At 39.0% G+C, this 23,863-nt stretch overlaps 1 protein-coding gene across 1 annotated transcript in view; it reads right to left on the bottom strand.

Moving 5' to 3' along the window:
- Positions 1 to 10,658: 10,658 nt before the first annotated feature.
- The window catches only part of Iqgap1 (IQ motif containing GTPase activating protein 1), a 105,566-nt gene continuing 92,361 nt past the window's right edge, over positions 10,659 to 23,863 (bottom strand). Inside the window, exons 34-38 of the mRNA XM_005320167.5 lie at positions 22,716 to 22,928; positions 21,949 to 22,115; positions 19,543 to 19,665; positions 15,960 to 16,068; positions 10,659 to 13,106 (exon numbers count right to left, since the gene is read on the bottom strand). Of these exons, the coding sequence (XP_005320224.1) occupies positions 12,993 to 13,106; positions 15,960 to 16,068; positions 19,543 to 19,665; positions 21,949 to 22,115; positions 22,716 to 22,928 (726 nt within the window). The 3' untranslated portion in view covers positions 10,659 to 12,992. The remainder of the gene's footprint in view (positions 13,107 to 15,959; positions 16,069 to 19,542; positions 19,666 to 21,948; positions 22,116 to 22,715; positions 22,929 to 23,863) is intronic.

The following is a 23,863-nucleotide window of genomic DNA, read 5'->3' as shown; positions in this document are numbered from 1 at the left end:
GGGTGCTTAACCACCAAGCCACATCCCAGCTCTTTTTATTTTTAATTTTGAGGCAGGGTCTTGCTAAGTTGCTTGGTCCTTGCTAAATTGCTAAGGCTAGCCTCCATCTTGGGATCTTCCTGCCTCAACCTCCGGAGTCACTGGGATTACAGGCATGTATCATCATGTCCACCTCAAAAAAAATTTAAAAAGATATGCCTAAGAAATGCTGTCTTTGGAGGGCTGGAGTTGTGGCTCAGCAATAGAGAGCTCACCTAGCACATGCGAGGCCCTGGGCTCGATCCTCAGCACCACATAAAAATAAATAAATAAAGGTATTGTGTCCAACTACAACTAAAACATTAATATTTAAAAAGATGCCGCCCTTGGAGAATATAAAAACTACTGGGAAACTTTTATCCTCTACTTTATACATTCCTAAACTATCTGCATTTTTTAAAAGCAAATATTATTACTGTTAAAATGGGGAGGGAGGGGATAATAAAGAATGCCGTTTAGTCTAAACAACTGAGCAGCAGCTGTGTGTGTGTGTATGGTTGGGGTAAGGGGGAGTTCTTGACTGGTGAGCTTTGAGTAGAGACCTAGTTTTTTCATTGTTGTTCCCTAAATAGCAATATCTCTTGGTTTGTGACCTGTTTTTTCTTTTCTTTTCTTTTCTTTTTCCATACTGGGGGTTGAACCAAGGGCGCTTAACCACTGAGCCACAACCACAGCCTCTTTTTATATTTTATCTTAAGACAGGGTTTTACTAAGTTGCTTAGGGCCTTGCTAAGTTGCTGATCCTCCTGCCTCAGCCTCCCCAGTGGCCTGTTTTTTTCATTTGCTTGATGTTTTTATTTGTTTGTTTTCTCCCCTGCCTGAAAAGCCCTTTAATCTACCACCCAGGAGAACAAGACTGGCTGCTGGTGGTCTAGGTGCTATGGGAAAGAGAAAAAGGAAACTGAAGGTCTCACTATTCAATGTGCAGACTTTCTCTTGATGCCCTCACTCCAAGCTTTTGCTATCTCACTTGAAGTCCTTTTTGCCCCAAATTCCCCGGGGTTGACCTCTTGTCTGCTGCCAGAGAACAAAGGGTGATCCCTGTTTTGTGGATTTGGGGAGGGGATCTGGACATCTAACTTCTCCTCACACATACCTCTAATCATTCTATGTGTTTTCAACCCTGTGGCTCCTGCCTTTGGGTTCCTCTGGGTCTCTTTCTGTAGTCCTTTGGTATAAATCAGCTTGCTGCTTCTTACCTTTTCCCCTTCATCTTTGGTTTGGTCTTCTGTGTTCTACTTTGTTGATTACTGGCCTGGATGCTGCTGGGGAGGGAGAGGAGGAACCATCTTAGAGTGGGCCACGACAGAGTGGGCCTGCCCCTGGGAGGCCTCTACTTGGACAGAGATTAAAAGCTAAGGCACAGGGTCAGGGGTCGAGCCCTGGAGCTCAGTGGTAGAGGACTTGCCTAATATGCATGAGGACCTGGGTCCAGCCCCCGTACTGCCAAAGTAAATAAATTTTAAAAAGTTAAGACATAGGCAAGGAGAAAATTGCACAAGAAAGACACATCGTGAATTTTAGGATTAGATCTGGCTCCTTGGCTCTGAATCAGGACCCAGATGACCTGGATTACAGAGGGGCAAAATGATTTCCCTATGTAATACTATAAACTTGGTTGTTTTCAGGTATTAATGTGGCTGCTCTGGCAGAAGGTAGAATTCAAAACCTGAGAGGTTTTTTGTTTGTTTGTTTGTTTTGGTTGATTATAGCACCTGGGGCATCCCCCTCTGGGGAATTGAAAGGGAATTCGTACTCAGATGTATCCTTTGCCTAAGCAGGGGCTGGTCAACTGTTTTTTTTATCTTTTCTTTTTTGGTATTGGGGATGGAACACAGGGACACTTTACCACTGAGCTCCATTCTTAGTCCTTTTAAAATTTCATTTGGTGGTGCTGGGGATCGAACCCAGGGCTTTTTGCACGCCAGGCAAGCACTTCACCATGGAGCTACTACATCCCCAGCCTTTTATTTTTTATTTTGAGGCAGGATCTCAGTAAATTGTTGAGGATCTCGCTGTGGTGCTGAGGCTGGCCTCTAATTTGTGATCCTCCTGCCCCAGCCATCCATGTCTGAGATTAAAGACATATGCCACAGCTCCCAGCCAATTTTTTTTTCTGTAAAGGATTATATAGTAAATGTTTTAGAGAAAATGGTCTTGTCTCCCAAATAACTACTCACCTTTGCCATTGTCACATGAAAGCAGACATAGGTAATAACATAAATAAACAGATATGGTTGTACTCTGATAAAACTTTATTTAGAAAATCAGGCAGAGGGGCAAATTTGGTTCACTAGCTTGCTGACTCTTAGTCTAAGTTGTTCTGATCCATTTTCATCCTTGATAAAGTTTGCAAGACAATTTCTCCATTATCTGTATCAATTATTTGCAGGTCAAACTCAGAAGGTTATAGTTGATTTTTGTTCTGGCTTCTTTTCTGCTGGTAGTTTAATTAATGTTACTTTATAGATAATGTGTCTCTTGTCCTTGGTTATTTTGCAGTGTTGTTACTGTATATCATGATATTAAACAAGTTGATTCTGTTGTTGCAGCAGAGGAATGTCAAAGTAGAGATGGTAGAAGTCCGCACTCTGTAATCCAGCATTTTCCTAAATTGTCTGCCTTGCAGATTTGTGTGTGTGTAGGTGGAGTAGGGGAGTGGTACTGGGGATTAAAGTAGGAGCACATTAACACTAAAACACATCCCCAGCCCTTTGTATTTTGTTGTTGTTGTTGAGACAGGGTACTGCTAAATTGCTGAAATGGGCTTCAAACTTGGGTACCTCCTGCCTCAGCCTCCCAAAGTGAGCCGGGTGCACTGGTTGGGAGGAACTATTCTTTAATTCCCATCTCATCATCCTTTCTTCCTTATCTCCAGATTGTGGCTCCACTGTTCAGATCTCTATGCCTCTGTATCTATAGGAATAGGACATGTGTTTTTTTAACGACAAAGGCCAGTGGAAATGAGCAAGTACAGTGAACTTATGAAGCATACTTTTTTTTTGGTCCTCGGGATTGAACCCAGGGGCGCTTACCTATTCGAGCCATATCCTCAACTTTTTTATTATTTTATTTAGAGACAGGGTCTCACTAAGTTAATTAGGGCCTCACTAGGTTGCTGAGGCTGGCTTTGAACTCTTGATCCTCCTGCCTCAGCCTCCCAAGTCATTGGGATTTCAGATGTGTGCCACCATGCCCAGCAAGGAAGCATACTTTTCTTATTCTTATCAAAACTATTTTCTAGATAAATAAATATAAAAAGTTATATTTAACCAGTATCTACAAATTAATACCAAAAGAGTTTCTTTGTTTCATTGTTCTTTGGTGTTGAGAATAGAATCCAGGGCCTCATGTATGATAAGCAAAAGCTCTGTCACCGAGCCACACATTCCCAGCCCAAAGCAAAAAAATATAATAATAATAATAATAAACAAATTAACCAAACTATAACAAAGTCCAAAGTTCTAAAGCAAATGTGACACACAAATGCACATTTGTGCTTTTGTTTACTAATATTTACCATTTATTGAAAATCTAGAGTCACATTCTGTTCTAGCCTCATCTTTCTCCAGATTTCAGAGTTTGTTCAATGGAACATGAGTTTCACTGATCACTAACAGGAAGGATGTGAGGGAGATCTGGCTGCAACATCTGTTACCCTATTTTACCTATTGATCTCCAGGGTTGATGGCTAGCAGGAAGCTTCTGGAAGAGTAAGAGGGATGGGATTATGTGGTCAAATACATTTGGGAAAGCTAGGTAATAAGAAGTTCAGCAGGTTTCTCTCCAATAGGGCTTCTCAGATCTGCTGGAGTTGCTACTTCCTTTTCTTTTTGGAGGGTAGGGTGGGGTATGTACTGGGGATTGAATCCAGGGATGTTCTTTCAGTGTGCTACAACCTCAGCCCTTTTTATTTTATTTTGAGACAGGGTCTTGGTAAGCTGAATAGGGCTTTGCTGAGTTGCTGAGGCTACCTAGAACTTGTGATCCTCCTGCCTCAGCCTCCCGAGTTGCTGGGATTAGAGGGATGCACCACCATGCCCAGTTCAGAGCTGCTGCCTCCTCCTCCTCCTCTTCTTCTTTTTAGTTGTAGATGGACACAATACTTTTATTTTACTTGTTTATTTTTATGTGGTGCTGAGGAACGAACCCAGTGTCTCACACATGGTAGGCAAGTGCTCTACTACTGAGCCACAACCCCAGTCCTCAAAGCTTCTTAATGTGTTGTGACCTTCAATAGAGAATGATGGAATATAAACCTTCCCAGTTGTTTTGGTCACACAATAATCCCTGAGCAATGCTTGTTTGTTTCAGTGTTTAATTTTCTTTTCCAACATCCAGTAAATAATTCTACTTCTTAAAAATCTTTAAAATTTACTTCTTTGTATCCAAAGACACAACTGAGCTCACAAAATCCCTTGCTAATTGAGACCTTAATTGGTCCACTTGTGTATTAGTCAAGGTCCCAGCAGAAAACAGGTAGCACACTCAAACTCAGTAATTTAAGAGAAGTTCATTAAGAGATAGGGCAGGGATTAGGAACAACACAGTACCCATGGGGCTAGTTATAGCGGGAATCATTAGTTCTCAAGCCTGAGGGGACTTGTAGGGGGACTGCTTTCTGCCATGTGGAGAAGTGATTGTTTGGAAGGAGCTGCCTATAGGAGGCGGAGCAGCCACAGCTTTGGAAGAGAAAGGCAGTCAATTCAGAGACCTGGCAGAACAAGTCCTAACCTCCTCCAGTTTCTTGGTGGTGCCTCCCACTGGCCAAACCTAAGGGGAAGCTGCAGGGAGACAGTGATGCACTGTTCACGTGGCCAACTTCCCTGGGCCGAGGAGGGGGAGGTATAGAGTGAATCCTAAGGGACAGATATAAGATACTCAATATAATCTGTCTTAAATTTTGACTCCCCACGCCCAATCCGAGTGTGTGTGTGTGTGTACTCAATAGGGATTGAACCCAGGGGTTCTCTCCGAGCTACATCCTCCACCCTTTTGGTTTTTTGTTTTGTTTGTTTTTTGAGACCAGATCTCACTAAGTTGCTGAGGCTGGCCTGGAACCTGCAATCCTCCAGCCTCAGCCTCCTGAGTCACTAGGAATAGGTGTATGCCACCATACCTGGACCATGCTCTATATTTCTCTCTTTTTTTTTTTTAGAGAGAGAGAGAGAGAGAGAATTTTTCAATGTTTATTTTTTAGTTTTCGGCGGACACAACATCTTTATTTGTATGTGGTGTTGAGGATCGAACCCAGGCTGCACGCATGCCAGGCAAGCGCGCTACTGCTTGAACCACATCCCCAGCCCCAATGCTCTATATTTCTAAAGCCCACATCTCTGAACCTTTCTTGCTCTTTAAATTAATTTATCAATTGCTCCCCATTATTCATGAAATAAAACCAGAAGTTTACTAGTTCTGAAAAACTATCAATAATCTCTTCCCAATTCTACTTTTAGTGAACAAACTGGTCTGTTTGGTAGGTTAAAATTGGCTCTGGGCAAGAATTTACACTATAGACTTGGCAAAACTACCAATCAAGGCATTTTTTTTCTTTTAATGAGCTGAATATATTGATTTCCCCCCCCCAGTAGTAGTACTGGGGATTGAACCTGGCGAGCTCTACCACAAAGGTATATCCCTAGTCCTTTTTATTTTTATACAGGGTCTCATTAATTTCCTGAGGCTGGCCTTGAACTTGTGATCTCCTGCTTCAGCCTCCCAAGTAGATAGAATTAAATGTGAGTACCCCTGTGCCCAGCTCCTATATTCTCTGAATACTATTTCCCACTAAAAGTAATCATTGCTCCTCAGAGAAATGGCCGATTCCAGGTCTGGGTGAGAAATAGAACATAGAATGAGATGAGCTGGTTCTTATGTTGGAAAAGAAGGAAACTAAGATTTCCAGGTCAGATAAAAAGAACTCAAGAGTTACCATGTAGGTATTTCTACTGGCCAAAAAGTGCACAATTTGAACATTCAAAAATATGTGTTTAATATAAATAAACTATATATATAAACATGAATTGAAAACCAGAAAAACATTAAATATATTAAATGTCTGGGAACTCATAATGATTTTTAAAAAACAAAACCTCATTGGTTACCTTTGGAAGATGGATGCTAGGGAACCACTTATTCTGAAAACCGGTAAATAAAGAGAATCAAACATTTGCCATCTTTTTCTGTATGGATGTTTCACGAGATAATGAAATAGGTGATGAGAGGAAGGTTCTTTTTAGAAGAATTCTGATCAATGAAGAAGGAATGACAGGGTTTCACCACTTTGCAAACCCTAATGAAATCAGAAATCTAGGTGGTCATTATTTGCTGAATCCATTTGATAAAAGATGAAATATATATATATATATTTTACTTATTTTGCAGTATTGGGGAATCAAATCCAGGGCTTCATACTTCTATGTAGGCAGGCACTCAACTACTGAGCTCCAGCCCTGATAAGAGTTTTTATAATGAACAGGTCAAACTGGCAATATCTAAATCCAATAAACAGTCTTTACATTACATACAAACTGTGGCTGAGTGCAGTGGTGTGTGCCTATAATCCCAGCAACCCGGGAAACTGAGGCAGAAGGATTGCAAGTTTGAGGCCAGCCTCAGCAATTTAGCGAGGCCCTGTCTGAAAAGAAAAAGAAAAGGGGGCGGGGTAGGAAGGGCAGCACTGGGGATGTGGTTCAGTGGTGCTAGTTCAATCCTTAGTGCTGCAAATAAATAAATAAATATAAAACCAAACAAAAACTGTTTAAACAATTTTAAGATAAATGGAAAAATCTCAACACTGCATATTTGATATTTTTAATTTTTTAAAAATGTATAATAGTATGAGGATTTTCCTTCATCTGTAGAGTGGAGCTTCAACACCAGTCACTCCTAACATTTTGAACTGGATAATTCTTCACTGTGGGTGCTATCTGGTTGTACTCTAATGTTCAGCATCATCCCTAAACCCTCTACCCACTAGGTATGCTAATAGCACTCCTTTGTGAGACCAGTGAAAGCTATCTCCAAACACTGCCAAATGTCTCTTGGGGAGTAAAACTGCTCCCTTTTTTTTTTTTTTTTTTTTAAATCTTGAGTCAGGGTCTTGCTAAGCTGCTAAGGATCTCATTAAGTTGCAGAGGCTGGTCTTGGAACTTGCCACCTTCCTGCCTCAGCCTCCAGAGTTGCTGGGATTACAGACAAAATTGCCCCTGTGTCAAGAAACAGTGTTAGAAATATATACAGAAGTATTTATGATTAAAATGATATTATACCTGGGATTGTCAAAATAACCCAAGGGGGTTATAGGCAGAAGTAGAAGTGAAATGAGTCTGACCATGTGTTGACAATTGTTGAGGCTAGATGGTGGACACATGGGAATTCATTATACTGTTCCCTCTGTGTTTATGTTATTAGTTTTCCACAATAAAAGTTAAAAAGTGTAGTGTCAAAGGAGTATTATTTTCATTTCCCCAAAGCAGCATTAGCATATTGGATAAAACAAGCTGATTTTAAATCAAATGTAACTAATTTTTAGTTACAGATTATGACAGAATGATAAAAAATGTTTTCCTCATGTAAAATCATAGGCACTTTTTGCCAGTTATGGTAGCACATGCCCATAATCCCAGCAGTTCTGAAGGATGGGGCAGGAGGAACTCAAGTTCAAGGGTAGCTTCAGCAACTTAGCAAGATGGTCTCAAAATTAAAAAAATAAAAATGAAAAGTACTGGGGATGTAGTTCAGTGGTAAAATCCCTGGCACCCCCCCTCCAAAAAAAAAAAAGATCTTTTAAAAGTCTTGGTCAAGACCCTTGTCTACTGCTCAAGTCCAAGAAAGGAATAATGACTGGATAATAATTCCTTTTCCAATTCTGATAATTTTCTTTTGTGGTGCTGGGGATAAAACCCAAGGCCCCATTTGTGCTAGGCAAGCACTGTGCCACAGAACTACAACCCAAACCTTCATTTTTGCTATCAACAAAATTGGGGATTCTAATCAGGTTGTACTTTTTTGTTATAAGTCATTAAGTGTCCCCCCCAAGGAGTCTTAAGAAATAAGTAACATTGCTATAATAAAACACCAACACCTCAATGTTTTTCAGGGCTTATATTTATAAACATGAAAAATTGGTCATAAACCTTATCTTATTCTAGTAAGAATATATTTATTCATAAATTTCTTAAACTTTTTTTTTTTTTTTTTTTGCAGTACTGGGAATTGAACCCAGGGCCCTCAGACATGCCAGATTAAGTGTTGTACACTGCACCACAACTACAGACTTTTTTTTAAAAAATGTTTTTAGTTGTAGTTGGATACAATACCTTTATTTTATTTATTTTTATGTGGTGCCGAGGATCGAACCCAGAGCCTTGCAGGGTGCTAAGCAAGCGTTCTACTGCTGAGCCACAACTCCAGCCCTCTAGTCCTTTTTAACAACTATTTTTTTCTTGCCAAGTTGCTTAGGCTGGCCTCGGAACTTGGGATCCTTGTGCCTCAGACCCCCAATTTGCTGGGATTATTTTTTAAAAAAACATTTCACTTTTAAAAAAACATTTATCTCAAGAAATGAGTTCCAAATACTTTTTAGAATCCTTTGTTAAGACAATACACTGTTACTATGATCAAACATGTACTAACAATAATTGTAATGATGCAAAATATTATGATCACAAAATAAGTTTTTAGCAATTATGACAAGATGATAAAAAATGGTTTTGAAATATTACATTAGGGGGTTGGGAATGTAGTTCAGTGGTCAAGTGCTTGCCTAGCATGCTCAAGGACTTGAGTTCCATCTCTAGTACCCAAACAAAACTAGTATAAAAGTGTGAGGGAAGTGGAATAGAAACATGAGTTTAAAAAGATACAAAATTTCTAATTAGCCAAGAGCTTTGTTTATGTACCTTTTAAAATGAATGATGGTGGGTTCCATTTCATACTTCCAAGTAATTTTTACCTCAGAATTTACAATATGTTTGCAATGATACACTCATAATTTTTTTTTAATGTTGTCACACTTAAAATCTATAGAGAACATGTAAGTTTTCCCAAATTCTTTTCAGAGCTAAATGGGCAACAATTGTGCAACCAGCACTGCTGTGATGGCTCTGGGCAGCCTGAAGATTCTAATCTTCACTTCCTTTACCAGTGTCACTCCCAGGTTTCATGAAACCTTCCTATTTTGATCTTCCCTGTCTTGTTTTCCTTATTGAATGTTAGCCCTGGATAAACACCTCATTCCCTTGAAGGAAAATGTAGAGCACAAGTCCTTAAAACCTACCTGAATTTTCAGTAACAAACATACCATGCAACACTATCTCGGTTCCAGAAAAATAAAACCAAAGATAGGGATAAATTCCTAAAGGTCCCCCAGCAGGGAAAGACAGGCTCTTCCTCAGAGCTGTCGGGAGTCATTGCCAGCCACTCACACAAACCATCACCTCCAAACTCTTCACATAGGCCTACTTACAGCGTGATTCAGTTTCCCTCTAATTTCATACTAATTTTCCAACAGTTTGGCTGGTGTTCAAAGACAACAGGATGCTTACATACATGCATTTTTATGTAAGGTTGCCTTTTAACGAGGCCATTTTTTTCCTTTTTATTATTGCTGTTTACTTTTTGTCCCCAACAGCCCCTAGCCTTCTCTGGTGACTTGCACTTAACTTAGCAGAAGCCCCCACCTGGAGAAGCGCACCATGACTGCATGCTCAACACCTGGTGTACTGCTGTCCGTAGAATAATGTAAGGTGGGCATGATGGCACATGCCTGTAATCCCAGGTACTCAGGTGACTGAGGCAGGATTTCAAATTCCAAGGCCAGCTTGGGCAACTTAGCAAGAACCTGTCTCAAAAAATTTTTAAAAGATGGTGGCGGTAGGGGATATAGCTCACTGGTATAGCACCTCTGGATTCAATCCCTAGTACCTGCAAAAGGGTGAAAACTTGCTGCAATTTAAACCTTTGGTCATTAATTAGCCAATCAGAATTTAAGTGGCATTAGTCTGCCTCCCACATTTTTTAAATTTTTTTTTTTAGTTGTAGATGAGCATCATACCTTTATTTATTTATGTGGTGCCTCACACATAAAGATAAAGGCTCTACCACTGAGCCACAACCCCAGCCCATCCTCACATTCCTTTTAAGACTACTTCAAGTGTAATAAAATTTAAAAGGCTAAATTTGCACATTAAAAATCACTTAAGGAGCTGGGCATTGTGGTACACATGCTTGAAAATCCTAGCTACTGGGAGGTAAAGGCAGGTGAATCCAAATTCAAGGCCAATTTGGGCAACTTTGCAAGACCCTAACTCAAAATAAAAAATAAAATGGAAGGCTGGGGATTTAGCTCGGTGGTAGAGTGCTTGCCTAGCATGTGTGAAGCCCTGGATCCTGGTAAACTTTACTTTGAAATCTAGTGCTCAATCTATAATCCCAGCTACTGGGGAGGCTGAGGCAGATAAATCAAAAGTTCAAGACCAGCTTCAGCAACTTAAAAAAAAAAAAAAGGCTAAGGATGTAGAGGGGTTGCTTTTGTTGTGGTTTTTAATTATTAAATCTCACCCTAGTCAACACTGTTTAGCAGGAACTGCTAACAATGAAACCGAGAAAAATAAACATAAACAGGAACAAATGACCTTTTATTTCATACAGAGATACAAAGGCAATTGTGTGTAGCAACAATCTGATGGGCAGTTCAAATTCTTGGGAGGAAGTAAATTCATGGTAAATGTCATGATGGTTGGTCAAAGAGAAGGTCAAAGAAAAAGTGAGATGAGACAGGGAACGCTATCGCTAATAAAATAAAAGTGCTACATGGTGTCAGTGTTGCGACTTCAGAGCTTGGAGTGATACCTGTGCTATTAAAACAGTAATTCTACACATCTGGCACCAAAACTCCTGAAGTGCATTTGGGTTACTTTGCATTAGAAATTGCTATTTTGGGAACAAAATATTTAAAATAATTGAGTTATCCTATTTTATTAAAGGAGTTGTAAACTTTGTTCATTCCTGTCTTGGAAGCAGGTTTTGGGACGAATTTGGGATGGGTATCCTCTTTTAAGGAAATAGGGTTGACACGCTTTTTTAGTTCCAGTTTTTGAGGTGATGCTGGTTGTAAGAGCATCTTCTTTTTATCTGAGGAAAACATTTGCTAAAAAAATTGTCTTCCAAAAACAAGGACAGGGCAAGTGGCAAATCCTTCCACTGTACACTTCCCTGTGGGCTGCACCCAGGCTGCACAGACAGCCTATCATGCAAAACACTTATCCAAGACTTAACATTTGTCATAGGGACACACCACATAACTTTCTATTCATCAAAACAGTTTATTGGCCTTAAATATACATAAGTAAAATTTTAAATGTTAGTTCATAATATGTTTTATGATTAAAAAAAATACTGAACCAAAACTTCAGAAAAAATTGGGAGGCTCAGTAGCATGATTTCAATATTTTTTCAGGATAAACAGATTAAAGGGGTGGGTAGCACTTATGACTTTTTATCCAAGAACCAAAAGCTTCCTAAACTCAATGTTTAGAATTGAATTGGTTTTAACTAAGCCTAGAAAATTGGGGTTCATAAAATAAAGGCACAATTGTCAACAGCAAGAGAAGAGAAAGAAATGGGAAGAAAATTTTATTTTAATCTCAAGTATAATATAGGTTTGCTGGTTTTTGTTTTGGCTATTTAAGGCAGGATTATCTCTCTGCAATACTGCAGATAAAACCTAGTGTTTTAGCTATAAGAAAGTTTCAAGAGTTCAGATATACAGATAAAACGATTTTAAAAAACCTTTTCTCAAGAGTATTCCAAAGACTTTTGAAGCATTATATAAATCTTTAAAATTCCTATCACTCACATTTTAAGAAATAAATCTATGCTTTAATAAGGCACTCTGAAGACAAAACAGTTTAAAAAATAATTACCTTCTACCCTAAGGCTAACCCATTCCTTTCAGATGGAGAAGACTTTGAATTAGTTAATCTCTGCACATGGGTGTACACAGGTGGGCACTCAGCCCATTCTGCGTCTACTTAAACAGCTGAACATTATCAGTGGGACTCTCTCATCCAATGGAGAAGGGGTTGTACTAACAACGTTGCCCAAATTTGATAGTGAAGTTTAAACACAATATTTTTTTTCTAAATCTGTTTTATTTGAACAGAGAACAGTAATTTGTATTAGCTCCTGCCTACAAAGAAAAAAAGAATGGAAGAGAATCAATGATCCCCTATATCCTTTGATTTTACTGGTAGGACAGAAATATAAAGGAGCCTTACTTTTCTTTTTTTCTTTTTTTTGGTACTACTGGGGATTGAACCCAGGGATTTTACCACTGAGCCACATCCCCAGCCCTATTTTGTATATTATTTACAGACAGGGTTTCACTGAATTGCTGAGGCTGTCCTCCAACTTGTGATCCTCCTGCCTTAGCCTCCCAAGTTGCTGGGATTAAGACGTGCACCGCCATGCCCAGGAGAGAGCTTCACTTTTAAATGACAACCTAATAACTGTTGATAACCTGACATTTTGTGTATGTTATATGTACCTGTTATTGATGCTAATTCCACTTCTAAATAACAATAATTTGAACTCCACTATCCTTATTACTAAGTAAAACAAACACCAAAGCTTACAAAATAGTAATACCACTTCAAAGGCTATAACAACAGCAAGGGATTTTGGTGGAGTTTCCACTCTTTCCTAAATGATGAAAGAAAACAAAGGAAGCAGAAGGGTCATACTAAGTATGAAATACAATTTCACTATGAAAAAATGGGCAACAAATGTCTCTTAGAGTGAAAGAAGATAAAATGGGGCATTGGGAGAGTACTGAAGTGGGGCATCATTGTGGGGTGAGCCTCTGCTTCCAACGAGTAAAGAAGGATCCTAGAAAGAAGCGGTGAGGTGTTTCTTTCCTTCACCCTTCTGGGCTGGCAGCAAATGATCAATTACTTCCCGTAGAACTTTTTGTTGAGAAGGAAGATCAGGAGGTTGACATTTACTTTAGCTCTATCAAATAATTTCATAACGGCAACTCCTTCATACTGTAGCTGCAGCAGGTCCTAAAAACAAAACAACCATTTTGACAGTCAATCAAATCTGTGGAACAAGAAAGGACACAATGTAGTGAGGGATCCAGAAGGAATAAAGCATGCCTCGTGTGCCAGATGCAAAGCGGGGTGAGACAGAAGTTTCTAGATACAGAACTATCTGTCCCCTGCACAGCTACCCTGGGAGCTGGAACATACAGACAAGTTGGCAAAGGGACCTTCTGGTTAATCTGGCAATAGGGAGACATTCTGTTTATATTTAAAACACACCAAACATGAAAAGAAAAAGTATGTTCAGTTATCACACATATACTTCTAAGCCCTTTTTATTTCAGCGGGCTAGGGATGTGGCTCAGTGGTATAGCACTTGCCTACCATGTGTAGGACCCTGGCTTCCATTCCCAGCATTGCAAAACTCTTTTTATTTCAGAAGTTAATGACATTTTCCCACTTCATTTCATTGTGGGTCACCAGGTTTAATAAATCTAGAAAAGGTAGAAGCATTACAAGACATGATGAAATATACTAATCATTGAAAGTGAGGCAAGAGGGGCTGGGGTTAGAGTTCAGTGGTAGAGCGCTTGCCTAGCGGATTGGAAACACTGGGTTCAAACCTCAGCACAACATAAAAATAAATAAATAAGTAAAGTAAAGGTATTGTGTCCATCTACAACTAAAAAAAATATTTTAAAAGAAGAAAGTTAGAGGGGATGAGGATATAGCTCAGTTGGTAGAGTGCTTGCCTTGTATGCACAGGCCCTGGGTTCGATCCTCAGCACCAAAAAACCAAAACAAAACAAAACAAAAAACAAAGAAAGTGAGACAAGGCTAGTAATGTCTTCATAATATCTATCAGATTCTTTTTTTTTTTTTAACTAGGGATTGAACCCAAGGTCTCTTGCATGCTAATGTGTGCTCTATCACTGAGCTATGCCCCCTGCCCATTAGATTCTTAATTAATTTCTGTTTCACATGAGAAATTTTTTCTGTCTTGAAGGCAAGAAATAAAACATTTATTAAGGAGCCTACTCTGTGCTGGAAATGTTTAGGCACATTATATGGTATGTTTTTAAGTCCTCACAAAAATCCTATGAAGTAAGATCACACCACACCAGGTTTGAAGATGATCTCCTAAGGCTCAGAGATGCTGAATGATGTGCTCAGCAGAATAGAACTGATCATGTTGACTCCAGACCTGATTATAAAGCTGCTGCTTTCACTACTACTGGTGTAGTCCTCCCACCTGTACATTGTAGAGGAGTGGGAATGCGAAAGCAAGGGTCAAAGGAACCCAAAAGTTCAAAATTCATCTTTTGGATAAATCTTAGTAGTTCAAGAGAGTGGGGACCATTGTGTTGCCTATGCCTAACATAACACCTGGCACCCCACATCAAGTCTGGAACTTGAGCAGAAATGAATAAACTACCTTAGGCAGACTGGTAGGCCTATATGCATTTGGTGAAAATGAGGGAAAAAGTGGATTCTTTTTGTGTGGAAACAGTTAGCTATTTGTATTACAAAATCATTTCACATTTGTTTGGCCAAATACTTTGAGAGGCTACTGGCTTCTGAGAAAGAAACAAAGATGACTAAGATATACTACCTGTTCTTAAGGAGTGGCACAGTTTTGGGGGTTGGGAGGGAAATGCGTCAACGTGTACTATAAACAAAGGATGTCTCTCAGGGCTACTAAGGCAAAGGGGTGACCAACTATTGCAGTATGGCTGGGGACAAGTATTCATTATTAGATGGAGGAATAAAAGGGATGGGAAGGGGAGGAAGGGTGCCCAAGTAAAGGGAGCAACATGTTCATGTGCATGTTTATAGCAAGGCACCCGCCCAGTTTGACAGAGTGTAGCACTATGAGAAATGGGACAGTAACAGCCTATAGAACCTGGGGTGCAGCTTGGTGGCAGAGAGCCTGACCAGTATGCATGAGGCTCTGGGTTTGATCTTCAGCACAGAAGGAAAGGAAAACAAAACAAAACAAAACAAAACAAAATTTATAAAGTGTTACACATTGCTAGAAATCCTCTCAATGCCCTAATATATTTTTTTAATATCTTTATTTTTATATGTTACCGAGAATCAAACCCAGTGCCTCACACATGCTAGGCGAGCACACTACCACTTGAGCCACATCCCCAGCCCCCTTAATATTTTTTAAATATGAAAATATTAGATTTTTAAAGTAAAAATCAGGGAATCCCTGCTGAGTTCTTTTTGAATTTAAAAATGGGACTCAATTTACAAAGACACAATTTACACATACCTCATCAGGAAACATCTAACCCTACCTATCAGGGTGCAGTGGTGCACGCCCGTAATCCCAGGGACTCAGAGGCTGAGCCAGGAGGATCACAAGCTCCAGCTCAGCCTCAGCAACTTAGTGAGACCCTGTCTCAAAATCAAAAATAAAAAGGACTGGGGATGTAGTTCAGTGGTAAAGAACCCCTGGGTTCAATCCCCAGTACCAAAAAAAAAAAAAAAAAAAAAAAGACAAAAACTAAACTTTAAGTACTAATATCAAATCAAAGAAGAAAAAAAATTCAAACTATACTGTCAACCCTTACACCTAAGCCTTTCATTCAAGTCCAAGGTATCAGCTCAATTTATTGGCAACACTTAGGTGGAAGATTCCTTTAAACACTTCCTGAAGATTTACACATCTTGGAAAGCTCTGCAGAGTGCATAGGCCAAATTAGACACATTGAGACACTTGGCTTCTTTTGGCTCTTTCCCAAGCTCAGCTGAACAGAGACAGTTTTCCTCCAAAGGGGTCTTCTTTTTATCTCCTTCTCCCACCTTGATAAGAATATAACTTACCTCACAGAGAAGCTTTTGGTTCTACCTGTGCATACCCACCTGATAGTGTAGCATAAATGTCTCCATTTGAACGCCCATGAATTTGGCTTTCACTTCAAAGTCTCCAACTTCTTCTGTTGGATTGATTTCAAAGATAACATTTTTAAACCTGTTGAAACATAACATATGGGTGTGCTTTTTATGTTCTCATAGAACAATATTCTGTGAACTGAGAAAAGGGATAAATTCAGTCTTCATGAGTGAAAAGGGGCAGAGGTACAGGTTCAAAGTCCTGCTGCAGGTGAAGGAGCATGGTCTGCCATTGCTCGGTACCCTTTGTTTTGGAAACTGGAGGGAAGAATGGTGACCTCTCTCCACAGCATTTGCATTCTACTCAAAGAGGAGCTACTGGGGAATACCACAAGAGACCTGTGAAAGGGTGACATCAGAGAATTCCTTTGGTCTTCCACATGGTCACTGTTGAAACTTGGTTGATAAACTGAGGAAAGTGGCTGGAGGGAGAGCATTTGTATTTGGGTACAGTATGCATGCACATTTGAGGATTGGGAGAATTGAGTAAGTAAAACAAAGGGAGTTAGTAAAAGGAACAAGAGGAAGAGGAGGTTTTCTGGAAAGGGTAGGTGCTGTATATTTAAATGCACTGAGAATGAGCAAAGTAAAACTGCTATTATTGTATTACTCAGTCTAAATACCCATAATTTTAAGGAGATATTTTTAACTATTAAAATTAAAAAAATATAAAAATTATCTTATTCATTATTCAGTGGTGGCAAGGAAATAGTGAGAGAGGTATTCACATATACTTCAGACACTAATGGGAAATATTTTGGCAACATGTGTTAAGAGTTTATATTTTTTCCTTCAACCTCATAAATGAAATCAGAGTGCATAGGCTAAATTAGACACACTGAAACACTTGGCTTCTTTCGGCTCTTTCCCAAGCTCAGCTGAACAGAGACAATTTTCCCCCAAAGGGGTCTTCTTTTTATCTCCTTCTCCCACCTTAATAAGAATATAACTAGAAAACAGTATGACAGCTCCTCAAAAAATTAAACGAGGGCTGGGGATGTGGCTCAAGCAGTAGCACGCCCATCTGGCATGCGTGCAGCCCGGGTTCGATCCTCAGCACCACATACAAAGATGTGTCCGCCAATAAATGAAAAATAAATATTAAAAAAAATTTTCTCTCTCTCTTAAAAAAAAATTTTAAACTAGAACTGCCATCTGATATAGCAATCTCATTTTAGGGTACATATCCAAAGAATTAAAAGCAGGATCTCAAAGAGATATTTACATACCCACATTTGTTCCAACACTATTCACACTAGCCAAGAGGTGGAAACGACACATGCATCCATCAATGGATGAATGGATAAACAAAATGTGGTAATACATACAATAGAATATTAGTCAGCCTTAAAAAGGAAGGAAATCCTGTCACATGGATGAACCTTGAGACATTATGGTATGTGAAATAAGCCAGCAACGAAGATAAATAGTGTCTGATTTCATTTATGAGGTAACATGGTCAAATTCACAGAACAGAAACTAAAATGGTGGTTGCCAGAGACTGGCAGGAGGAGGAAAGAGGGAGATGCCATTTAATGGGTAGAATTTTGCAAGATGAAAAATGATAGCATTTTTTATAATAAAATAATTTTTTAAACTTATTTAACCAGAAATTCCATTTCTAGACATCTACTATTTAAAACAAATACTAGAGTGGTGGCATGGGCCTCTAGTCCCAGTTAGAGGGGAGGACTGCTTGAGTCCTGGAACCTAAGACCAGCCTGGGCAGCATAGCAAGACCTTGTCTCCTACTCCCCCCACCCAATATAACCAATTTAAGCAGTTTACAATAGGCTAAATTAGAGAATTTTATGTAGCCATTAAATGAGATGCTTTCAGTTGGTCACAGTGGTGCATGCCTATAATTTCAGCTACACAAGAGGCTGAGGTAAGAGGATCGAAAGTTCTGAGCCAGGGCTGGGGATGTGGCTCAAGAGGTAGCGCGCTCGCCTGGCATGCGTGCGGCCCGGGTTCGATCTTCAGCACTACATAAAACAAAGATGTTGTGTCTGCCAAAAACTAAAAATAAATAAATAAATATTAAAAAGTTCTCTCTCTCTCTAAAAATAAAACAAAAATTAAAAAAGATTACTTGATAATAAACAATATCATACTAATTTACATTAAGAAAATAAGTAGGGGAATATAGCTTACCTAGTATGAGTGAGGCACTGGGTTCATTCCTCAGTGCCACATAAAAATAAAATAGAGAATGTGTCCATCTACAACATACATATATATATGTGTGTGTGTGTGTGTGTGTGTGTAGGTAGATTAAGTGGGGCAAAATAGATATTCCTCATGTGAACAGGGGAAAAGAAGAAAATATACTAAAATGATTTTCAGTGGTTCTCTCTCACTTATGGGAATAAAAATGCTTTTTCTTTTCCTTTTTGCTTTATCATATTTTCAAAGTTCAATAATGAATATATATATACATACATACATATATATATGTGTATATATATATTTATTTTTTTTTTAGTTTCAGGTGGACACAATATCTTTATTTTACATTTATGTGGTGCTGAGGATTGAACCCAGTGCCTCGTACATGCTAGGCAAGCGCTCTACCACTGAGCCACAACCCCGGCCCCCTGAATATATATTTTAGAATAAAAAAAAAAAATAAAAGTTTCGATTTTTTTTGTAGTTGTGTATGGACAGCACACCTTTTATTTTATTTATTTATTTTTATGCAGCTAATGATTGAACCCAGTGCCTCATACATGCTAGACAAGTGCTCTGCCACTGAGCTATAGCCCCAGCCCAAAAGTTTCCTTTTGACTAGACACAAAAAGAAATAGCTCAGCAGTCTGAAGTCAATGGGGCTAACTAAGCAGATGCTCTCAATAAATATTTGAGTTTGTGAATGATTCTGGACCTTCAGGAAGACATAGGGTCAGATCCACAAAGCAAGCTAGTGCTTCCCAGAAAAGAAAATGAAAATTCTACAAGTAGAATAAAGTGCTTTTACTCTTGTTTGGTTTTATGGTACTGGGGATTGAATCCAGGGCTTCATTCATGCTAGGCAAACATTCTACCACTGTTCTACAGCCCCAATCCTTTTAATTTTGAAACAGGGTCTCACTAAGTTACTAAGATGCTGAGGTTGACCTTAAACTTGAGATCCTCCTGCCTCAGCCTCCTGCGCAACTGGAATAACAGGCTGGTGTCAACAAGTAAATGCTTCTTATTATTGTTATCTTATTTTTGGTCTACACAGAAGAAATGGATTCTTGTTTTAAAAAGGAAAAATTAAGATGAGGCACACACAGAAACAAGTGTGATTGTGCTCTGAGACAAATGTTCCACAAAGAAGAGAAATACATTTTCTTTTATGACAAATTAATTTTGTATGAGGCCAAACTTTGCACATAAAAAAATTAGGTGTATATATTTCTTTATATGTATATTTATTTGTATATGTATATGTGTATTAATACATAAAAAATACAAAGCGGCCACCAGGAAAGAGAAATAAAGGCAAGAAGAAGTGATGAATGCAAAAATTTAAAAACCAACAAAGTAAAAGGGGGGGAAAAATACTCACTGATTCACTTGTAGGTCCTCAATCTCCAGAAGAACTCCTTTTTCATGAAGTCTGGCTGCTGTATATTTCAGAGAGATCTTTTTGCTTTTCTTTCCCTTCATTTCCCTAGGCTTTTTGGAGACTCTGTTTTTAGGGGGGAGGGGGGGGAAAGTCTTTTTAAAAAAATATTATTTTTTAGTTGCAATTGGACACAATACCTTTATTTATTTATATTTATTTTGTGGTGCTAGGGATTGAACCCAGGGCCTTGTACATGCAAAGCAAGCACTCTACCAACTGAGCTACAGCCTCAGCCCAATACCTCTATTTTTTTAAATTTTATGTGGTGCTGAGGATCGAACCTAGGACCCCGCACATGCGAGATGAGCACTCTACCACTGAGCCACAACTCCAGGCCATATGTCACTTTTTTATAAGTAACTATTTTCTATGGGTCCTAGTCACTGGTAATTCAGAAATGAGGCCAGAAAACTCATTACATAAGCCTAAGTAACACAGCACTTGTAGAATGGTGAACAGTGTTAGGATTTGTCAGGGTGGTCTCGGGAGGGGAAATATTACTATACTGCTTCTGCTTTAGTTTAAGTTATACTTGAGAATACTGCGATGGATCCAACAGTGTCTTAATGCTTCTATGTCCTTCTTGGAACATAGACATCTAACTAGCAAGTAAGCAAGCCTGAGGCAACCATAACAAGTCTCTGGGTTAAGGAGTAACTCCAAAACCCTAGGATATATAGGGAAAATTTTTTCACACAAATAATTTTTAAGCATTTAAGCCAGCATAGCAATCACAGAAATGGGAGTAAGGAAAAACAAACGGGTATTAGAGGACTATTAAGATAATCAAGTTGTGATAATATCTTGATAATCAAGATATGAAGTTGATAAGTAAGCAAGGGAAGGAGAGACAAATGAGATCTATATATTTGGGGCTCCCAAGGAGAAGGTTTTCAGAAATGCTGGTAGGAGTGCAAATGGGAACAATTACCATGAAAGGTATATAGAAATATCAAAATTATGGTTGCAGAGAAATTCTGACTTGGCAATTCCTCTCCTAGGAATCAATTTTCAGAAATAAAGCTCACATTTGCAAAATGACAAAACATACAAGTTTATCCAGAGAATTAATTAAATAAAATGTTTTATCTATCTACACAATGGATTAGTATGTAGTCATTAAAAAAAGAAATGAGGACCTGGCTATGTCTGCTTAGAAGGTCTAAAAGCAGAGGCCACTTGGGCAATGAGCACATCTCATTGTTAGATATTTTTTGTTTCTAAACACCATTAACTAGAATTGGTGATGATGCACAAATAATTCATTCCAGGTCCAGGGAGGCAAAGCTACAAGTTGAACTTGAAACACCATGTGCCAGACAGGCAGGAAATGTACAAGGAATGACAGACACATGTCAAAAAGACACAGAAGTCAGCTCCGCAAGCTAGGTTAGGTGAGTCTGGTTCCCATCCCTTAAATATCAGCCCTGCCTCATTCCAAAGAAAAAATGAAAAATATACCTGTGTAAGAGTGAAGAAGTCACAGAGAAGCAGATGCAGCAAAACATGAAAACCTAGTGAATCTAGGTGAAGTATACATGGGTGCTTATTGTTCTATTCAATCAACCTTTCTAAAGTTTGAAAATTCTTTTTTTTTTTTTTTTTTTGTACCAGGGATTGAATCCAGGAGCATTTAACCACTGAGTGACATCCCTAGCCCTTTTTATTTTTTGAGTCAGAGTCTTGCTTAGTAGCTTAGGGCCTTGCTAAGTTGCTGAGGCTGGCTTTGAACTCGTGATCCTCCTGCCTCAGCCTCCCAAACCACTGGGATTTTCGACATGCACTGCTGTGCCTGGCTGAAAATTCTTGAGGTTAGAGTTAAGGGTGAAAAGTAAACCAACCTCACAAGTAGAACCTGCACTCATCACCTCACCTCTCTGGGTGTTCAGTCTCTCCTTGTAATGAGTATGCTGATGGTTTGTGACTAGCTCTAGGAAAGCTGTACCAGATTTTCCTCAGATTCTGATCCTGTCCCCAGGGGCTAGGGAATCCAAATTTGTCTAATATTCCTTAAGAGACTTGAAAGCACACTTAGATTTTGCAACCATTAGATGACCAATCTTCACGATTCTCTAATTTCTATAAGCTCAAGGAGGTATTTTGGAACTAGGAATGCTCTGGTGTAAGCATCCTTGAAATTGCCCCCATCCTCTGCATTATTTCCATCATACACTAGTGAATGGAGGTAGCCAATTATGCAAATAACGAGAAGCAAGATAGAGAACTAATGTGATAAAACAGATCCAGGCTGTGTTAGGTAAAACTTTTCAATGTCACTTCGATAGCCTGTACTCTTTCCCCACTCAATCCTATTCTTTCCTTGGATTGATTTTTTTTAATACTCACTTGCCCTTGCTGGCTAAGTTATCCAAGCAGGTTTTGATATAGCTTTTATAGTAATCCACCTGCTCCCCATAAAAGGTGGCTTTAGAATTCAGAGCAGCATATGTTTGTTGCAATTTCACCAGTTCGGCCTTTCTCCTTTGTCGGTATCTCCGCTGATTCCGAATGTCCTGAAACATAAGCATTAAGATTAGGAAAATAATGATACCATGTGCTTCTTGAATCATCGTGGTTTATTCAGCACTAGACCCCAGCAATGCTTAACTCTGTCTTGAGCATGAACACACATTCCTAACAGGCAGCAATCTGGGTTCACAAATTAATATATATTGTCGAGAGAGAAAAAAAGAACATCAATCACTGAGTTCTTAGGTGTACCTGGTATCCTTAGTGCAATAACAGAGAATGCCTAAAATTCTCAGCTTACATTAGAGCCCCTCACTTGAAATGAATCATACAAATCAAGGATCTGATGACCAACTTTATACTTCATAGTAACTATGAAAAAGATCTGAAGAATTCTTTAAGGCCAAGGACAAGTTTAGACCCAGGAAACTCTAATATAGGATCCTCTCCCTTTTAATTTAGGCTATGGAATAAGCTACAACAGGACAAGCAAGGTCCTCAAGTCAGAGTCAGAAACAGTTTCTTAGAGGGGAAGATGATAATTCGTGAACTGAAGCTCTTCTCTGAGCAACTACTATCCCTCTATGAGCCCCTGAAATAACTTTAAAAAAGGCAAGGCCATTACTGTCCCCCAAATTCAGTACCCTGGCAATGTCGTTAATCAGTTCCTGGTATTTGTTCTTTGGGTTCACAGTTCCAAGTTCCGTTAGCTTCTTTAAGCCTGTCTGGATCTTCTCTTTCTTCTCCTGGAGAGTGAGGTTGTTGTCTTCCTTCACAGTCTTTGACTTTTTCATCTTATCAGGAGTTTTAGCATCACGAATAGCCCGTCTCTGCATGGCCCTCTGATGTTCTGCTTCCTACAGATGAGAAAAACAAGTTCTTGGCAAGGTTGCCACACTGATTCCAAAATTGGATTTACATAGCTTATTTGTATTTGAATTTATACAGTTCTCAAATTTCATTCTAGAAACAGAGGGGAACAAGTTATGCCTCTCTGCCAAATGACAAATGAGAAACTTCATGAAGCAGAGGAAGGTAATCATAGATACCATGTGCTTTTAAATTTTTCAAAACCTGGCTCCACAAATGTCATAACTACAGTAACAACATCAGTGACCAGTAAAACCTTGCTAATCCTTTGGCCACCTTGTCCAGGCTGAATCAAGCCATCCCTCTGCTTTCAAACATACTGCAAATGATAATATCTTAAGAAGGGAAAAACCTTCCTTGGAGGGCTGAGGCTATAGCTCAATGGCAGAGCACTTGCCAAGCACTCATGAGGCACTAGGTTTAATCCTTAGCATAAAAATAAACGAATAAAATAAAGACATTCTGTCCATCTATAACTACAAAAAACAATAACAACAACAACAAAAATAAAAAACAACCTTCTTTCAATTCTGCCGTCTTTCCTTGTTATCATTCATTTGTCAGTTACATCTCTGCCCAACAAATGATCTACACTTGCTATTCCAGTCTTTTAGCCTTTTCTTCTTCAACAACTTCAGTATCTACAGCTCTCATCACCAATTACCATTCTCCCGCCCCAAATCCAATAACTTTTCTTGGTTGTCACTTTGCTCATCTGCTCTGCATTTTTTCTGCATGGGTTTGATACTTCCAAGTGACCCATGACCATTTCTCTTTATATATTCTCAATACTTTAATGATCACCTTTATGGTAATAGAATCCAAATCTTTGCATAAAAGGTTCTGGTGGCGCTTTTTGTTTTGTTGATACTGGGGATTTAACCCAGAGGCATTTTACCCTAGTTACATCCCCAGTTCTTTT

Source organism: Ictidomys tridecemlineatus, chromosome 5, assembly GCF_052094955.1.
Source record: "Ictidomys tridecemlineatus isolate mIctTri1 chromosome 5, mIctTri1.hap1, whole genome shotgun sequence".
NCBI classification, from domain to species: domain Eukaryota; kingdom Metazoa; phylum Chordata; class Mammalia; order Rodentia; family Sciuridae; genus Ictidomys; species Ictidomys tridecemlineatus.
This window is presented reverse-complemented; position numbering and strand designations above follow the sequence as displayed.